General features: G+C 54.3%; 1 protein-coding gene across 10 annotated transcripts in view; it reads right to left on the bottom strand.

Moving 5' to 3' along the window:
• Window positions 1-18,189, bottom strand: part of AMPD3 (adenosine monophosphate deaminase 3) — a 47,016-nt gene that overhangs the window by 7,765 nt on the left and 21,062 nt on the right. For 9 of the 10 annotated variants that reach the window (XM_047693298.1, XM_047693300.1, XM_047693299.1 and 6 more), the window contains exons 3-10: window positions 17,888-18,092; window positions 14,185-14,347; window positions 11,788-12,007; window positions 9,807-9,936; window positions 5,519-5,713; window positions 4,064-4,195; window positions 3,388-3,551; window positions 2,490-2,616 (exon numbers count right to left, since the gene is read on the bottom strand). In XM_047693298.1, coding sequence (XP_047549254.1) covers window positions 2,490-2,616; window positions 3,388-3,551; window positions 4,064-4,195; window positions 5,519-5,713; window positions 9,807-9,936; window positions 11,788-12,007; window positions 14,185-14,347; window positions 17,888-18,092 — 1,336 coding nt within the window. The remainder of the gene's footprint in view (window positions 1-2,489; window positions 2,617-3,387; window positions 3,552-4,063; window positions 4,196-5,518; window positions 5,714-9,806; window positions 9,937-11,787; window positions 12,008-14,184; window positions 14,348-17,887; window positions 18,093-18,189) is intronic. The other variant, XM_047693301.1, reaches the window with a different exon arrangement.

The following is an 18,189-nucleotide window of genomic DNA, read 5'->3' as shown; positions in this document are numbered from 1 at the left end:
TGCGGAGCCTGAGGCCATGTCCATCCCAGGACAGGGAGTGGGCCCAAGCCCACAGTCCGTCCCTCCATGGCTTCTGAATGTACCCAGGAGGCCAGCCTGGAGAGTGCCAAGCCCTGGTGTGGTCGTGGTGATGGCAAGGGAAAACTTGGGCTGCACCAAGTGACCAGTGGAAGCCATACCCACCACCCACCTCTCTGCTGTGCCAAGGAGGAGCACTGCAGGGTAGCTAGCAGAAACAGCCAACAGCAGCAGTGACAGTGGCTATGAGGGGAATGGGACCGGTGTTTCCCATCAGCCTACTATATGCCAGGCCCTAAGCACTTACCACACAATAGCTAAGGTAACCCTCAGAGCCACCCTGTGAGGGAGGTCTTGCCTGTGAACAAACCAGGCCCAACATGCTCAGGGAGCTTGCCCTTGCAAGACAACCAGGCTCTGAGCCTAAATGGGCTCCAGGTCTAGACTCTGGGGCTGTAAGTCGAGGACACCCCTGCGATGCACATTTGGGGCCACAGGAAACTAGCCTAGATGCCTCACAAACAAGTCAAGGTGGGTCCCACCCAAGAGGGCCCTGTGGAAGGCTGAGCTGTGATCCCCAGGAGGGAGGTGCTCTGCCCTCTGAGCCGTCTGTCCTTCCATAGCAGCTGCTCCTCAGCTGGGGCCCAAACTTTGCCTTTAGTCACTGGCTTCCTGGTCACCTGGTCCCAGACCTTGACCAAAGTGAACCCACAGAAGATGTAGCTTCTCAGCCACAGCGGCACTTTGAAGGGGCTTCTGGAAGACTGTCCACCTTGTTCCACAGCTGGCCCAAACTGGGGAGCCCCAGCCAGGTCTGCCAGTCCCTCCCATTCCTATATGGGCAGTAGGTGCCTCAAGGAACAAGGGACCTATGAGGGCCTTGGCAGAGACTTCTTTGTCATAGAAACACGTGTCAAAGGCAGTAAGAGGACTGCCACCACAGCTCCCAGCACGGCCTGGATGGGGCTGGGGGCCAGGGAGGCCGGGGAGCCCCGCCCTGCCCTCACTAGCCCCATGCCCTATCCGGACTCTCCAGGACCTGGCATGGAGGTAACATCAGCCCCTCTCCCGAGCTCTGTATCCCACAGATGCAGTGCCCCCAAGCACAAGATATGTCCAACCCCCAACTCCTGCTCCACGAGCCTGCTCTTCCCCCACTTGTGGTAGTGACCCCCAAAGGCACCCTGGACTCTTCCCCCAGCCCACCTTCAGGCTTTGCCCAGGCCCTGTCAATACTACAGCGATGCCCACCTCGTGCCCAGAGACCCCAGCCTGCCATCCGCATGTGCCTCACTTTTCCTACGTGGGAGGCCCTGCAGCACATGGACGATACCCCTGCTCGGGATCAGACACCCGCCTGCAAATGCCCGCTCGGCCAGCTCCTAGCTTCCTGTCTTTTCCTCCTGTGTGAACGGGCGCTAGTAGCTTCACAGGACTGCTGTGCGAATTAAATGAGACAGTCCCTGGAGAGTGCTTAACAGTGCTTAACACACAGCAAGCATGTGAGGATTCCGCTTAGCACTAACACCAACAAAATGATGTGACATAAGGTTGTCCTGAGACTGAAGCGAGATCGTGTTGTAGCGAGGACCCCGGGAGCAGGCACCAAACACTCAACAACCACGAGCTGTTATCGCGGCAGGAAGCCCCCAGCATCTCTCCCCACTGTTGGAGTGGGGCCCCTGACTCTGTTCTTGCCCCTTTCCACCCATCGCCAGCCAGCTTCTGTTCCAGGCCTTTCTCCACACAACAGCCAGAATGATGTTTGTCTAAAACATAAATTCAGTGATGTCCCCCGGCCTGTTTAAACCATTCCTGGCAGACTCAACACAAACACAGACTCAACAGCCCTCCCCCATCCACTTAGCTCTCTGGAATCTTCTCTCCTTCTTCCCCGTCAGACGCCCAAAACCTCCATGGCATTCTGGGCTCACTTCTCACTATGACAGCCACCTCCACTCTGGGAACCCAGAGGGAGGGATCAGCTCCTGCTCCACTCATACCTTTTCTGGGTATCCTCTCCATTCCTTCTTTCCCTCTCCCGTAACTAGTCAGAAAAACATATGTTGTCAGGCTCCTGTACTCAACCAAACAAGACAGGAGAACCATTATTTCAAGGTAAAAGCAGGAGCATTGAAATGTCTGCATTTCTAAAGACCTGGGGCAGCTGCTGGGTGCTGCGGGGGACAGGAACCAGTCTTTCCAGCCCCACCGGGCCAGGAACCGACTCCACCCCAGTCTTTCCCTACTGCTGTCTCCCTGACACCCCACCCACACCCCAGGGCTGCCCCTGACGAGAAGGGGACTTCCGCTACCTGGAGCAAACTCATTATTTTAGAAATTCAGTTTCTTGCCCATTCCGGAGCACACAAGAGAGAGGATCTGAGAAGGGAAGCCTGACCCAGCCCCCCTTGGAATCCTCTCTCCCATCCATCGCTGTGCACATCGCCTGCAGCACCACCCACACTTACATATTTGAGGAAAAGATGAAGCTCTTGGTGATCTTGGGGGTTGATTGTGGCCTCAAAGAGGGGAAGGAAGATGTTCTCCAGCATCTTCCCAAAGCTTGGCAGCAGCTTCTTTGCCCTAAATATGTCACTGGGGGAAAACAGAGACTTGCTAATTAAAGTGAACCCCTTGGCCTGTGGGAGGACAGCCCCATCCTTTTCTCAAGCAGCTTGTGTTCCCATATAAACACCCAGAGCAGAGCCAGAGATGCAACTTGAACACAGGTCCTTCCTCTCCTCTCTAGTTCCCAGCAAGGTCTGCAACACTAGGCACTGGTTTGAAGCTCAGCATCCACCCCTGCCCACCCGAGAGATTTCCCAGGCTACAGGCCATGCTGGGAGTGGGGTCTGGGGACTCAGGCTGACCCAATGTCTAAGAGATGAGTTCACCAATTTATCAGTATCCAGACTCTCTGCCCCTCAGCTCACTTCCCCTACACTGCATATCCCAGCCCACTGAGGGACCATGAGCCCCACACCAGCCAGATGGGAGAAGCCAGTGGTCGTCTGAATCATAGCCATGGAGAGAGCCAGCAGTGTAGGCTACCACTAAGTTGCTCACACCCAGGGGCTCAGGCAAAAGGATCACCCACACTCAAACCCCAGTGAGAAGATGGGTAGTGGTTCCTACTAGGCCTTGCACAGGCTTGTTTGTCAACAAACAAGGGTTGAAGTGACACAAGGAGCTTTGCCGACTACCCCTTGCTATGGGACAATGTCATCTCCTCCCTACAATGTCTAGGGAGGAGAGGCCCAAGCCTGTACCAGCACCAGCCCCACCAGAATAGTGCAGACCCAGTAGCGCATGAGTGATAGGCTGTGTCCCCAGAGGGCACAGCAGACAGCAAGCCGCCTCACTTACTAGATCCGGGGCACCTGGATGATCCAGCGCATGTTGGGCGAGTAGACCTTGTGCTGGATGAACCAGCGGGCCAGGTTGGGCCATTCCTCCGGACTGCGGCCATAGATGGAAAGCCGTGGCTCTGAGTACTGGTACTTGCTCTCCTCGAGCTCCCTGGCCACCTCCTAGCACCAAGAAGAGCTCAGGTCAGCCCAAGAGCACACCAGCTGCTGGATCCAGCAGCTTCCTCCGTCACCAGCTCCCAGGCTGGGGAGACCTGATCTGCACCCCCTAGCTGCCATGTAACTGCTCCTCCACCCCTGGAGAGGCTCCTTCTTGGGGGAGGGAAGGCCTTTGCACAGTGCTGTGCATAACCAGGCCAGGCAGCAGAAGCATCTCCAGATGCCCCCAGCCAAAGTCAAGCTGCAGACAGGGCGGTGAGCCCGGACACCGTGAGCACCAGGATACCCTGCCCTCCTGTGGCCTGCGGTGGGCCCCTGCAGCACCAGCCCGCCCATGCTCAGGAGCTGGTAGCCAGGGCACCCTCGGCACCTGGGCCTTGCCCGCTGGATGGTGGACCCGCAGGGATTCGGGGAGGGGAAAACAGGAGGCCTGCAGCACCCCCACCCTCCGCAGGCAGGTGCTGTCAGCATCTTGGGTCAGGGGGGAGGCTTGAAGAGGCCCAGGGCTCACTCGCCTTGACCATCCGAGCGAAGTACTCTCCTCCCAGGTAGTTCTCAGTTTTCAAATAGAGGTCGCGCAGTTCACTGGCCCCCACAGGGTTGTATTTGGAGTTGAACTTGTCAAAGCGATGGAAGGTCTGCCGACCCTGGAGAGAGGAGACCACCAGGCAGGTCGCCATATTGTTCATATTCACCCGCGTCTCCCCCTCCAGGCTTTCAAGAGGTGGCCTTATGTGTGGCCACGCTGACCAATGTCTTCTTTGTCCGTTCTTGCATGAGCCCGTGGGAAGTCCCGGAGCCAGGCCGTGTGTCCTCACTCAGCCAGCCTGGGGGTCCTCTAATGGGGCCCTCTGTGGGGACCAAGGGACCTCGTGCTCCAAGGCACCATGGCTAGGAGCCCAGCCAGTTGAGTGAGCAGAAAACATCAGACTACTGAACAGTCAGTATCACAGTGTGTCTGTTACTGCTTGGACTTCATAAGGCACCTTCTCCATATCACCACCTTCCGTGGTTTTTTGTTTTTCTTTGTTTAACAAAGACTTTTTTATTGTGGTAAAATATACCTAATGCAAAATTATCATCTTAACCATTTTTAAGTGTACAGTTCAATGGCATTAAATGCATTCATTACATCGCGCAACCATCACCACCCTGCGTCTCCAGAACTCTCTATCTCGTAAAACTGAAACCCTGTGCCCATTATACGATGACTGCCCATGACTCCTTCCTCCTGCCCCTGGTAACCACCACTCTCCTTTCTGTCTCCATGAATTTGCCTACTCTGCGTGCCTCGTACAGGTGAATCGTACATTAACTGCCCTCTTCTGTCTGCCTTTTTTGACTTAGCGTCATGTTTTCAAGGTTCATCCATATCAGAGTATCAGTACTTTATTCCTTTTCAGGGCTGAATCATATTCCATTGTAAGCATTTACCACATCTTGTTTGCCCTTTCACCTACTGATGAACACTGGGGTTGTTTCCCCCTTTCAGCCATTGGAGACAATGCTGCTGTCCACCTGGGTGTGCATGTATGTGTGTCCGTCCCTGCTTTCAGTTCTTCGGGGTATATTCCTGGGAATGGAATTGCTGCAATACATGGCAATTCTGTATTTAACTTTTTCCTAGAAAACTCCATACTGTCTTCTGCACCATCATTTAGTCTTTTAATAACCGTCCTGTCAACAAGGCACATGGCATTCCCCATTTTATAAGCAAGGCAATAAAAGCGTAAGTGAATTGCTTAAGGGCCTATAACTCCCAGCTGGCAGAAGGGGAGTTAGAACTGGGACCTGACTCCAGGTCACATACCCTTGTCCCCTGTCCCATGCCTTGTGATTCCCTGAGGCCAAATTCCCTTTCACCTCTCCATGCCTGGAAGCCACAGAGCTGCAGCGTCTCCCAGGTACAGCCACTGGGCCACTTTCCTGGGGGCAGGGCACCCACCCAGGATGGTGGGAGGCTCACTCACCGCATGGACGTCCAGGGAGTCCACGGTGAGGTCGTACGGGTCCATGTGCAGGCTGTCGAACACCTGCCGCAGGGTGATCTTGCGGCCCCGCTTCTCGGCCACGGTCCGGTCGGGCTCGGTCTGGTATGTGTGCTTGATGAAACGTAGCAGGTGCTTCTGGTTCATGCAGGCCGCCGCGTGGATGTGCGTGTCCACCTGCAGCACAGCGCCACCAGCCGTGAGCCAGCCCCACCCCCACGCCCACTGGCAAGGAGACGGGGAGTCCCAGCCTCAAAGTGGTGTGCGAAACCTCAGCACCCATAGACCTGCACCCCTCCCCCCAGAGTCTCCTCTAGACTTTGAAACTGCTCCTCCCTCTAGCTTTGCCGCCCTCTCGACCTCGTTATGTCAGCCAGGGATCTTTCTAAAATGTAGATGGGATCTGGCCACTCCCCGGCTAACAAGTCATCAGTGGCCCCCAAGTCTTCAAGAGAAAGACCAAATGCCTTCGCCTGGGGTTCAAGGCTGACTTCCAACCTTAATTCCCTCCTTCCTGCTGCCCAGCCTGTGCTCCCGCCATGACCCAGCACTAACAGGGGCCCCAGGCACTGTGCTACTCTGCACGGTGTCACTTGGCCCACATGTCTCCTCTTCTGGGCAGGTCTTCTAGCCCCTCACCAGTCTCATCCACCTACGCGGGATCCCTTACAACCTCCTCCACTTGGAAGCCAGTCCTGATCACCCCGGCACACTGACCAGCTGTTCCCCCGCCCAGCCAGGAAAGCTAGCACACACGCTCCCATTACCGTACATGTCTTCCCAATTCAGTCTACAGACTAGTAGACTCTGCCACTAGACCAGGAGCACAGGCCTCAAAGCACAGGGGCTTCAGCTGTTTCGTCTAAGTCTCTAAAGCCTATACCAGAGCCTAATATGACTTATTTGTTGAATCAATGGATGGACAAATGAACAAATGATGATATCCACATCCTCATGTAACCCCAAGGGCCCGCCAAATGCCCCACAAAATGCCATTCTTCCCATTGACCCCTCTTGGAACATTCCCTTCAGCAGGCAGCCTGGATGCAGTGGTGCCCTGGCCAGGCTGAGGGATGACGTAAGGTCGAAGTGCACATCCTGACTCCCCTGGCCTGAGCCCAGGGGGCCTCAGAGAGGTCCCCAGGGAGATGGCAACAGCCTCCCAGGCCAGGACTGTGCTATTCCTTCCTGCTGCAGCCAACTGGGCACTCTGCCAGGGCTGGGATAGGCAGGCAGCTGACCTGTGGCCAGAGAATGTGGTCCACAGCTGGCCAGCATCTCCAAGTCATGCCAAACTGGACATTTGATCTACTGAATCTCTGTGAACATTATACAAGCCAGCCCATGGCACTGGCTACATCACTGACTCATCGGGGCCCTTCCTGCCATTCATCCGGCCCTTCCAACAAGAGAGACAGGCCACTAGCCATTAAAGATATAAAACCACTCAAAGCACCAAAAGCCAGAACATCACCCAAAGCACCATGTAGGGATCTGGTCACCTCAGGGATAGGCGGGGCTCTTGTGGGATGCCCAAGTAGCCAGCCAGGCTTAGCTCAGCCAGACACAGCTGGACTCAACCACCTCAGCATGACATAGCACATTCTGGGTTTTCTGGTTCCGTCCTCTCGCATACCAGTGACACACTGCAGGGGGTGCAGGCTGTCCTTACCCCCACAGGTCACAAGATGAGGGAGAAAAACAACTGGACAATCCAGAAAGCATCCAATCCAAACTTTAGAAGGTCCAAGGTGATTATTTTAAGAACACGCAAAAGAGCCCGTCATGGGATGTCCGTGTTTTCAATTCACCGGAAGATACCAATGTGTTCCTGCTTTCACATCGGGTCCAGGCTTTCACAACAGGACAGTTTACAAACAGGGCTGCCTGGCCCCTGGTCCCTGAGCCAACACTGGCCATTCCCCCAGCCATGTCAGACATCAGTAACCAAATGCAGCATTTTCACTAAGCTGTGGGAGTAGCCACGGCCGACTGGTCAAGTTAGGCACAGAAGATGAAGCCGGTTTGCTCTGCCTGATATGACACTTAAACCAACGTGAAGAAAGCCCAATCTTACCCTAGTCCTTGGCGGTAAACACATTCGGCCCTGGTTCTTAGCTCTGAGCAAAAAACAAATGTCTCAGTTACACAGTCCCGCCGGCTGGGCCACGTGGTGTCCTAAGCCATGGGATGTTGTGATGTTGTGATGCTACAGACACATTCACAAAGACCAGCCCCACACACCCGTGGCCACTCACAGCCTCTGCCTCTGAGCACGGCCCCAGCCTGCGCTCCCAACACTGACAGCTACCTTGGAAATACGGAGCCACCATCCCAGCCCACCCTGAGTTTCAGAAAACCGGCTCTCTTCCCACGGAAGAAGCTTCCAGGGCCAGATAAAGCAGCCAGCAACCAGGATGCAGGGAAGGGCAGGCGGAGGCCTGACTTGGAGCAGATCCGGGCCCATGTTTATGGACTGCTGTGGTGCCAGAGAACAGGCCGATGAGTCACAGCACAGGGGTCAAGGTCATCCCTATCCAGAGAACACATTTACCCCCAGACTGACAGGGAACACCTAGGGGTAGGTAACCAGGACTCTCTCCTGTATCACAGCCAGAGAGTAGCTAGTGGGCCTAGAACACCCACGGGGGCCCCACCTCAGAAGCAAACAGTGTCTGAGCCAGTGCAGTTAGCAAGGACCCCTTTAGCCCCAGGAAGCGGGAAGCTGCCAGGACCAGAGTGTTCATGCAGAGGGTGGGGTTGCACAGGCTAGGCAAGGAACTTCCCCGGGCACCCACCTGGGCCTGTGGTGCATTTCAGCAGCATGGTGCCTTGAAGCACCTACCTGTCTGAGTACCTAAGCCTCACAGAGAAGGAGCAAACAGTGCTCGGGGGTGAGAATGCCAGGTGGCTGATTTCTAACACAGCCTCTCACCTCTACCTGGAACGCCTGAGACATTTCCATAAGCCTCACAGCCCATGAGCTGAAGCCACCTCACCCTCTTAAGGTCCCTTCCAAGTGGGAGTCCATGCCAGACCCCATGATGCTTAACAGAAGTGACCCTGGGGCCTCCCTCGGGGAGGCGGTCTGTTCATTACTGCTGAGTGTTCTCAATCAGGTCAGGGAGGCCTGGGTTCCACAGATGAGCCATATACTCCCCGGACTAACACCCCCTTCTCAAAGCTGACCCCGGGGAGGGGCAGTCATCAAAGGGTCACATCTGCAACAGAGGCCCCTCTAGAGATGAGGAGCCCACTGTGAGTCAGCTCAGGTTGGGCCACAAGGCAAAGCCTAATCCCTACCCTTCACCCTGAGCTTCTCTCCCAGAGTATGACCATGGCCCCTCCCTGCTTCCTCTGAGAAACCCAGGGGCCCCCACATGGTCCAGAACCTCACATACCTATCACCTCACTCTCCCCACAGCCCAGCACCACACTGTTGCTCACACCTGAGCTCCTGTCACACCACTGGACATAGTCTGTCCTCTCCCATGGCACAGCACTCTCTCCCTCTCGGTCTTCGGCTGTGCCCTCTGCCTGGAACGCCATCCCTTCCATTCCCTTGCCCTCTGCCCCTGCCCAGGCTGAGTCTTATGCACTCTTCAAGTCGGCTCAGTTCTAGGCTCTTCCTGGAAGCCACTCGCGCCACAACACTTCACACTGACAGGACTGGGCTGGGAACTTCTCGGGAACAGGCAGTGACTCCCGTTCAACATCAAACACCCCAGGCTTAGCAGTGATATTAGTTAAGTGGAAGAAAATGGAAAACCTGGAGGCCAGGACTATTTAACACACCCACCCAAGCCCAGGCTACGGCTCACGTACCCTAGGGGAGGGGCAAGACAGGAGCACATGGGATCCTTCCCTACTCCTAATCCAGAAGGAAGCAAACCACAAGTTCCCAAGTCCAAAGAGATTTTAACAGCCTTTTCTCTCCATGATGAATACATCCTCCACCTTAAAAGGAGCCTGGCCTCAAGTCTTAGGAGCAATTAACAGACTGTACCGTATTTTCCAAGTCACAGGATACCACTGCAACAGATACAGAACACGGACAAAAGTTCCCACCTAGAGTCACACCAAGTACAGTCTGAGGCATGGCCCGACAGCAGGCAGGCAACCCGCCAGTCTTCCTTGCACACGTACATGTCACACTCCTCTGGCCAAGGAAGGCCACATAGGGGACCAGCCCCAGACTGACTCAGGGCATCCCACTGGGTTGGGAGGGGACCTGGGAGGGGTGGCTCTCAGTAGTGGGCTACTGACGCACCTTTCTCACGTTATAGAAGTCTCGGTGTGGGTTACTCTTCAACTCTTTGAACTCAGACATTTCATTTAACATCTCGTGCAGGCTGAACTTGGATTCCAGAAAGTTCAGTCGCCGGTGACAGTATGTTTTCCTGTGGGTGGGGAGGGGGAGAAATCACAGCTGAGGAGAAGTCGCACGGAGCTCTTCAGTTCGGAAACCTCCGGTGGCTGTGGGGACAGGCCCTCAGGTGGAAGGTCAGGGGGCAGCAGGGAGGGGTATGGCCATTCCAGCTTTCGGCAGACCCAGCTGGACTGTGCCCTGTGACAGGAGTGGACGGTCCATTCGGGGCATTGCAAAGCTGACCCTGAGACCTCGTGCAGGTTCTCTGACTTCCAGCTTCGGCAATTTATCCCAAACCTCTGTTTCCCATGAACACATATGGAAATGGCAGTACCCAAGACTGAGCAGAGAGGATGCTCGATAAAGGTCTCCCTCCTTATCCCTTCCTTCCTTCTGTCTTCCTTTAAGTCCTTAAAAGGAATTCCACCTCTGCCCAGAATCTCAATAATACAGCCAAACTGTATTGTCCCACCTTGGCATGGGGAGGAAGCATCCTGTGATGTAATGACCTTCCCCAAACCCCAAGACCTGAAGACCCTTCAACTCTGAGGTTTCAGGACAAGCGGAGGAGGTGTTTGTATCCTGAGCAGATGAGGAATGTAGAGATGTTTGTTACTAGGATGGAAACCTCTGCAGGGACTAATGCTCCCGCCAGCCAGCAAAGGCCGCCAAAGGTGGGAAGGCTCACCGCTCCTGGCCAGCTCCAAGCCCACACCCAGCCCAGGGACCTGGCCATGTGCTACAGCCACACGGAACCTTCAACCACAAGTCACGCCACCCTCCTTCCCGTGACCCCCAAACAAACAGCAGCTCCCTTGGCATGAAATCACTTGGCCTTTCATAAGGAGCAGCTGCCCACCCTGGAACAGTGTCATCATGGCGACCAAGCCAAGCCCCAGTGCAGAGCTCAGAGGAAGCAGGAAGAGGCAGTCAGAAGGGATTTCAAAGGCCATCTCACCTAGTCCCTTTCCCTGCTGGACTGGCCTGGACAACCTCCTGGATAGAACAACCCCCCCCCCACACACACACACAAACCTCCTAAAATAGCTGGGGTCCCTCCCCAGGCTTCCCAGCAAAGCTCCTCCTCACACGGCAGAGGCAAGCCTCCAGAAAACTGTTCTTTCCTTCCTAGTTCTTAGCTCTGCCCTCAGATGAGTGAGGCCTGAGACCCACTCTACCCAACCCCCTGGGACCCACTCTCCTCACTTGGAAACTGGCATCACAGCTTTCCCAGCAAACCCTGAAGGCAGGGCAAGAGAGGTTCCTGGGCGGTGACCGCACCCTTTCCCTGCCCCCTTCCCACTCCTGGCCCAGCACTCAGCCCAGCACTCAGCACAGCCACACCCTGGCTCAGGCGCCAGGCCTGCCAAACCTCATTTACTGATGAGCTGAAGTGCTCACCAAGAAGGGAGGGGCCCAATGTAGGGAGACAACAGCCTGCCAGCTTAGCTCAAGCCGAGCCTGCGAGCATCTTGGGGGTCAAGGCACAAAGCTCCCAGGCTCCCTGCACTCTCCCCTCCAGACACACGGAAAACCCAACAACCAAAGCAACAGTCTTCTCTCATCCACCATCTATGATGCCCTGGGCTGGATCTTGGCAAGGCTGCCGCCCTGCCTGGGGAGAGGGAGAACTGCCACTGTAAGGTGCACAGATGAGCAGAAGCTCCAGCTCCAGGATGCAGAAGAGATAGTTCGTACCGACTCTAAGAACACGCCAGCCTGTGATGGAAAACTGTTACAGGAACCCACAAAGCACGGGGAAAGCGGGTGATTTAAGTGCAGGAAAGCCGGGAGTAAAAGGGGGACCTGATTGGCCTTTGACAGCTCCTTCCTACAGAACAGCCGCCATGCAGAGAGGTGGACTCAGGGAGAGTGGGCTTACGTGGGGCCATCCGTGATGAGAGCCAGGATGTGGCTCATGTCCACGGTGTAGGTCTCCAGGTCGGGGTAGGGCAGGCTGTGGGGCTCCTGGCGCTCCAGCATCTTCTTGTTATCATACACGAAGAGGATGCCCCCCCGCATGCGAACCAGGTAGTCCAGGTTGGCGGGAGCATTGTCCAGACAGTAAGGATCTTCCTGGGGCAGAGGGGGAGGGTGGAAATCTGCAAAACAGGATTGAGTGATGGCAACGTGCCCTTGACCTCGTGAGCTCACGTGAGCTCAGAAGTCACCTACTCGGGGAGGACTATCCTCATCATCTCAGCTAAAACCTCGTCACCCCGGCCACCCCTACCTGCTCTGACATCACCTGTATCCCTCCCTCCTCTGTATGTCTCTGTGGCATTTGCCACTATGGGCAATAATTTCACTTACTTATCTTGGGACCTATCTGTTTGGCTTGTTTAGTACTGTATCCCCATTTCCTAGAACAGCCCCTGGCACATGGCTGGCAAGTCAGTAAATGTTTTTAATTTAACTGAAATGAGCTTCAGCCTCCTGGGCATGACAGGGACACCAGGCACATTAGAAAGGGCCGCTGTGTCTTGTAATAAAATAACAGGCAGCACCTGGGACTGCCCAGTGGGAATAATTGTCCCTGTCCTCCCACATCTTCCTGAGCCCGGGGCAGCCAAGGGGCTAGATAGAAGGGGGGTCCCCCTCCTCCCCAGATAAGCACAGAATAGGCAGCCCATCCCTCCCACAGAGCTGGGAATGGCAAGGACAGAGCTCTCAGTCCCCAGGGCTGTTAGCCCACAGGAAGCCGAAAATGCCTCTTGGCCATTTCCCAGCTATGAGACTCAACAAAGCACCTCACCTCTCTGGTCCCACCCCCGCTCATTCTGAGACTAACACCCCCTGCCTTCACCAGCTGTTGTGAAGGCTGCAAAAGTAGGTATAAGAAGGGCTTTGTAACAGTAATTCTTGACCCATCAGTTAGACAACATTATTCTCATCACTCTTCTCATGACTTCTCCTGACTCTAGATAAGCTCTGCCTTTGGCCAAGAAACAGAGGTTATGCTAGATGGCAGTAGATCTGGGGGCTCCAACTCTGCACACCAGCCAACCCTCCACAGGGTCTAGCTGCTCAGCTGCCAGCCCAGGCAGGGGGAAGCCTGGGACTCTTCATCAAAGAAAGCAGCCAAGGCCAAGTGACATGCCTGGGTATCCCCAGGGCACTGCTCGGAACAGACCACCCCAGAGCAGATGTGAGGCATCGCAGGGGCTAAAGCATGTGCCCACATTAGGCACAGCCCCCGGCCAGCTCAGGAATCCCTAAAGTGTGCCAGGAGTCTGCAGGAAGACACAGCCTCGGCCTCACCAGGCTCATTCCCAGGCCCCCTGGGTACTCTGTTGGCCCTTGCCAAGACCAAGGCAGGCGACATCGACTTGCCTCAGGGAAATGGAACCAGAAGGGCTGAGATTTAACCAGGGTCCCAGGCAGTCACAGATGCTCAACATTCAGGTCTCAGAGCTTCAAGGAAAACCCAGACAGGAGACCCCTTGGCACCTATTACACCCAGAGGACAGCCAGGGTCCTGAGCACAGGCACAGACCAGCAGGCCCTTGCCTGATCCTCTGGTGCCACCTTTGTAGATGGTGGCTTCTTGTTGTCTTCATTCATCTTACCCAACTTACAGCCTCTACTGCTCCTAGGTCCTTCTCAGGCCAGAGTCCCCCAGCAACCACCCTGCCTATCTCTGATCTCTTCTTTCCCCCAATTCTGCAGCATAAATGCAGCTACCATTGACTGAACACTCACTCAGAGTGTTCAGTCATGCCAGTACTGCACTAAGTACTTCACATGCACTCTCTCATTCAACCCTCAGAACAGACCCAGGACAGAGATATTAGTCCCATTTAACAGACTGAGAAAATGAGGTTTGGAGAAATACCTTGCCCAAGAAAGTTGTGGAGCTAAGACTAGAATGCAGGTGTGTTCGGCTCCAGAGCCTACTTTCCCTGCTCCCAGAACATGCACTCTGCATCTATCCCCCACTCCATCCCACCCCGTCGGCAAATTCAGCATTACTGTCTAATGGTGTTGTTGTAAATATCCAGGATGAGACTGCCTCTCTCTGGGGGACTATCAAGCTCAGGGACTGTCCTTCACCTCTCTCTGAACTTCTATAGCTCAATTCTACCCAGGGCAGAGCACACAGTGCATGCAGATGCAATGCTGGGAGAAACCAGCAAACATGGGTGTAGGAAACCAAAACCAGGGCCCTCTCCTTAAAACACCATCTGGGCCAAATACATCCAGCCAGTAAGAAGTCCTGACCAACTCTTGAGCTGTGCCCCCCTTAGGACCCCCATGCCCCACACCCACAGTGCCCTACCTGGGAGGCCCTCTTCGGGATGCACAGTGTCTCCCCGCCGATGACCCAGGTAGCGGGCAGTGGTCCGTGGGAAGCGGTGGTAGGCAAGCCTGGCATACTTCTCCCGTATCATCAAGGCCTTGGCCAGGCTCTTGGCAGCCTGCTCATAGTCCTCCACAGTGATCTGCAGAAGGGGGTGGGCAGAGAAGAGTCCACATAGCAGGACTGAGACCACTGTCCATAGCAAGATCTCCTGCGAAGTTGGCTTTCAGCTGATGGCTGAGAACTTGCATTTCAGGGTCATGCCCACCACTCGCTGACTAACAGGAGTGGCTCATCCAGCCTCAGTGGTTTGCACAAACACTACGGTTTATGCCAAACACCTGGTTTTCCCTGGGAGTCTGGAAGACAAGGTTATTAACCTTGGGTGCTGAGTCTCTGATGAGCTTCCAGGGTAGACGACACTTCGAACATGTCACAAGTCGATGCTGAAGGAATGAAGTGTGTTCTGCTGACGCCACGGGGAGAGGCGTCCGGGCTCCTCCAGACTCTCCTGTCTGTACCTTTTCCCTGTGCTGACTTCACTCTGCATCCGATCACTGTAATAAATCCTAGTCCTGAGCACCTCTGGGCTGGGTCCAAGGTGTCCTTCTAGTGAATGACTGAGCCCGGGGACCCCCGGCCCAGGTGGAGAATGAAGGCTGCTGGAGACCCAGAAGTGCTCCGGCCTGCAACCCCAAGACTAGCCTCAAATGCAGCTGGTTAAGCCACAGCCCCATTGACACACCCTGAGCGTGAAAAGGGCCTGGACCACATCCCTGATGAGGGTGAGGCTCACCACTTTCATCTTCGAAAAACCAGGGGTCCCCCAGAGGTGAAAATAAACACTCTGCAGGCTCAGTCTGCTGCTTTGCCATCCCCTGGCTTCTGCTTCGTCTGTGAATCACCAATTCACCCAGTTCACAAGCATGTATGGCCAAGTGTTGGATTTTGTTTGGGTCTTCACCGCAACCCATCCTACCGAGGGGGAAACTGTGAGCCAGCAAGGATAAATCACTCGCTGGAAGTTACAAAGTCAGACTTCAGATTCTGATCTGACTGGCTCCCAGCACCTAAGCATGGTCTGTCTCCCCGGAGCTGCCTGTTTTTCAATGATGGAAGAGAGAGATATATGCCCACCTTCCAGTGGGCTCCTTCAACCCCGTCTGTCTGGGAAGGAGTTGTGTGTGGCGGAAACCCAAACATGTCTGGGGAGTCAAGCAGCTAAACAGACAGTCATAACAGGACACAAGCGACCCACAGCAGAGGGAGGTCCAAGATGCTGGTGGAGCACAGGGCAGGGGAGAGGGGTTCCTGGAAGTTTCCTCACTGCTTTAATTAAAAATCACTTTTAGTTTGAAAATATTTTAAATACACAGACAAGCACTGAAGAGAATACAACAGACACCCATGTGTCTACCTTCCAGAGCTAAAACTGTTAATGTTTTTCATGACTGTTCCAGATCTCTTATATATTTGAATAAATAAATCATCACAGATACAGCTAAAACCCTCCCCTCCCCGCTCTTTCACCACACTCCAGGTTCAGAGGAAGGAAGTTGGTACATAGCTTTCCCATGCATGTTTTTATACTTTCACTCAGGGTTGCTCCTAGCGTTTGTTAAGAAAGTAGCTTTTCCTGGGGCGCCTGGGTGGCTCAGTGGGTTAAGCCTCTGCCTTTGGCGCAGGTCATGATCTCAGGGTCCTGGGATCAAGCCCCACATCAGGCTCTCCGCTCAGCAGGGAGCCTGCTTCCTGCCTCTCCCCCACCACCTGCCTCTCTTCCTACCTGTGATCTCTATCAAATAAGTAAATAAATAAAATCTTTAAAGAAAAAAAAAAAAGAAAGTAGCTTTTCCTTTCCTGTTTCCAAGTGTCCCCATGAGGGTGTATTAATTCCATTTTAGACCTTCCGGTGGATGGCTTCTGAGAGCAGCAGGAATAGGTGAATAGACACACACATCTTAGAACCTTAGACAAAAATATGTCCCCGCCGATGACAAAGCCAAACATTTGGCAGAGCCAATGGACTCAGCAGGGCAAGGGGCTCGGACCATGGCTAAAGGTATCAGAAAGGGTGCTCAGGATCCCAGTGGACCAGCAGCCACCAACCAGCTCATAGATACCACGAGCCCCATGCCTGGGAGCAGGCCCACTGGGAGTCAAGGTGATCTGCAAGGTCAGCCTATCTCTCATGGCTCATAGCTCTCTGGGGACCAACTGTCCATTTCAGGGGCTCTGTGCCAGGGGACCGATGGAAAGAAGCTAGCTACTGCACCAGGCCAACATCATCCCATTCAGCTGGCTGCCAGCCTGCTTCTATTTCCCCCTTCTCCCATCCTGCCCACATGTCAGAGGCCAGGTCGACACCAAGGACTCCTGGTCAGGAGGCTGCGACTTCAGAGAAGGCCTGCATTGTGATTGTGTCCAATCCAACAAAATTCCCATCCATAGGAACTTCAAGTGTGGTATACCCACACAGAGGAATATTAGGCACTTGTAAAAAAAAAATAAAAAAGAAAAAGAAAAGAAAGAAAGAAAAAAAGAACAAGAACAAGGATGTTCTTTATCTATTGATATGGCATTATCCCCCAGATGTACTGTTAAGTGAAAAAAGCTAGACTCAGTATGATATGTATAGTAAACTACCATTTATGTAAAGATAAACAAATTATACATGCCCAATTAATTGTAGATACACATAAGAAAACCAAAACCAAGGGTAGCCTCAAACAATAAAATATTTCAGGGGTGCCTGAGTGGCATGGTCAGTTAAGTGTCCAACTCTTGACTTCAGCTCAGGTCATGATCTCAGGGATGTGAGATGGAGTCCCGCATCACGATGGGCTCCACGCTCAGCAGGGAGTCTGCTTGGAACTCTCTCTCCCTTTCCCTCTGCCCCTCTCCCCACCTTGCATGTGTGTGCGCCCTCTCTGAAGAAGAAGAAGTAGAAGGGGAAGAAGAAGAAGGGGAAGAGGAAGAAGAAGAAGGAGAAGAAGAAGGAGGGGTGAGGGGGAGGTGCGGGTAGCAGGTTGAGGGCCAGGAATAGAGAACCAAACTTAGAACTGCACTAAGTGATACTTCTCTTCAGGAAGGAAGCAATAAAAATGCATCATCCAACCAGGAAAATTAGCACATTTTCAGTGACTGAGCTAACCGACTTGGTTACGTGTTCACTTTCTCATCAGGACCCCCTCTTCCTGGTTGGGAGGGTCTAACCTGTATTTAAGGATACTGAGCCGAATCTCATGGAGGAGCTGAACCGGCAATGACTGATTCCACGCGAACAAGTCAATGCCTGGACGTGGAGTCCACTCAACATTTGGAAATACTCAAGGGTCCGAGCTGGGATCTTCCTCTGTGGCTTGTAGGGACAGAGAACAGCCTTCTGGACCCACAGAACACAAGGAACCTGCAGGCCACAGGCACAGCATGCCAGCCCGAAGCCCTCGGCCCCCCTCACAGGGATGAGCAGTGCCCTAGCCACACCTGCACCTCACAACCTCCACTAAGACCCTCCTTGTCTTCAGACTCCTGTGCCTCCTGCCCACCACCTCCCAGGCCCCCGCAGACGGACCGGGCTTCAGCACAAGGGATGTCCCCAGTGGCCCAAGGACCCTGGCCTCTGCATAGGCACACTGGCCTTCATGCGCAGGGAGAGAGTGGGGAGCGGGAGAGGCCTTACCCCGGCACAGTAATCTCCACTGATGGTGACCCGCTGGAACTCGGGCATGGCATAGGGCGCCGGCGTGGGCTGGGAAGTGGCACCAGGGAACACAGGAGTTGTGGGAGACATGACCGGACTGGCTGTCGGGGGGCCCTTCCAATCTTGCTGCGTCGGCATTTGCAGAGACAGGGACTGGGACCGAATCATCTTGAAACTTTTCTTTCTAAAAGCCAAGGACAAGGAAAAGTGGGAAATTATCAGCCAGGAATTGGGGCAAGTTATAGTCTTTGTTATGTACATGGCAGGAGAATTTCCCCTGA

The sequence above is a fragment of the Lutra lutra genome, chromosome 10 (genome assembly GCF_902655055.1).
Source record: "Lutra lutra chromosome 10, mLutLut1.2, whole genome shotgun sequence".
Lineage (NCBI taxonomy): Eukaryota > Metazoa > Chordata > Mammalia > Carnivora > Mustelidae > Lutra > Lutra lutra.
This window is presented reverse-complemented; position numbering and strand designations above follow the sequence as displayed.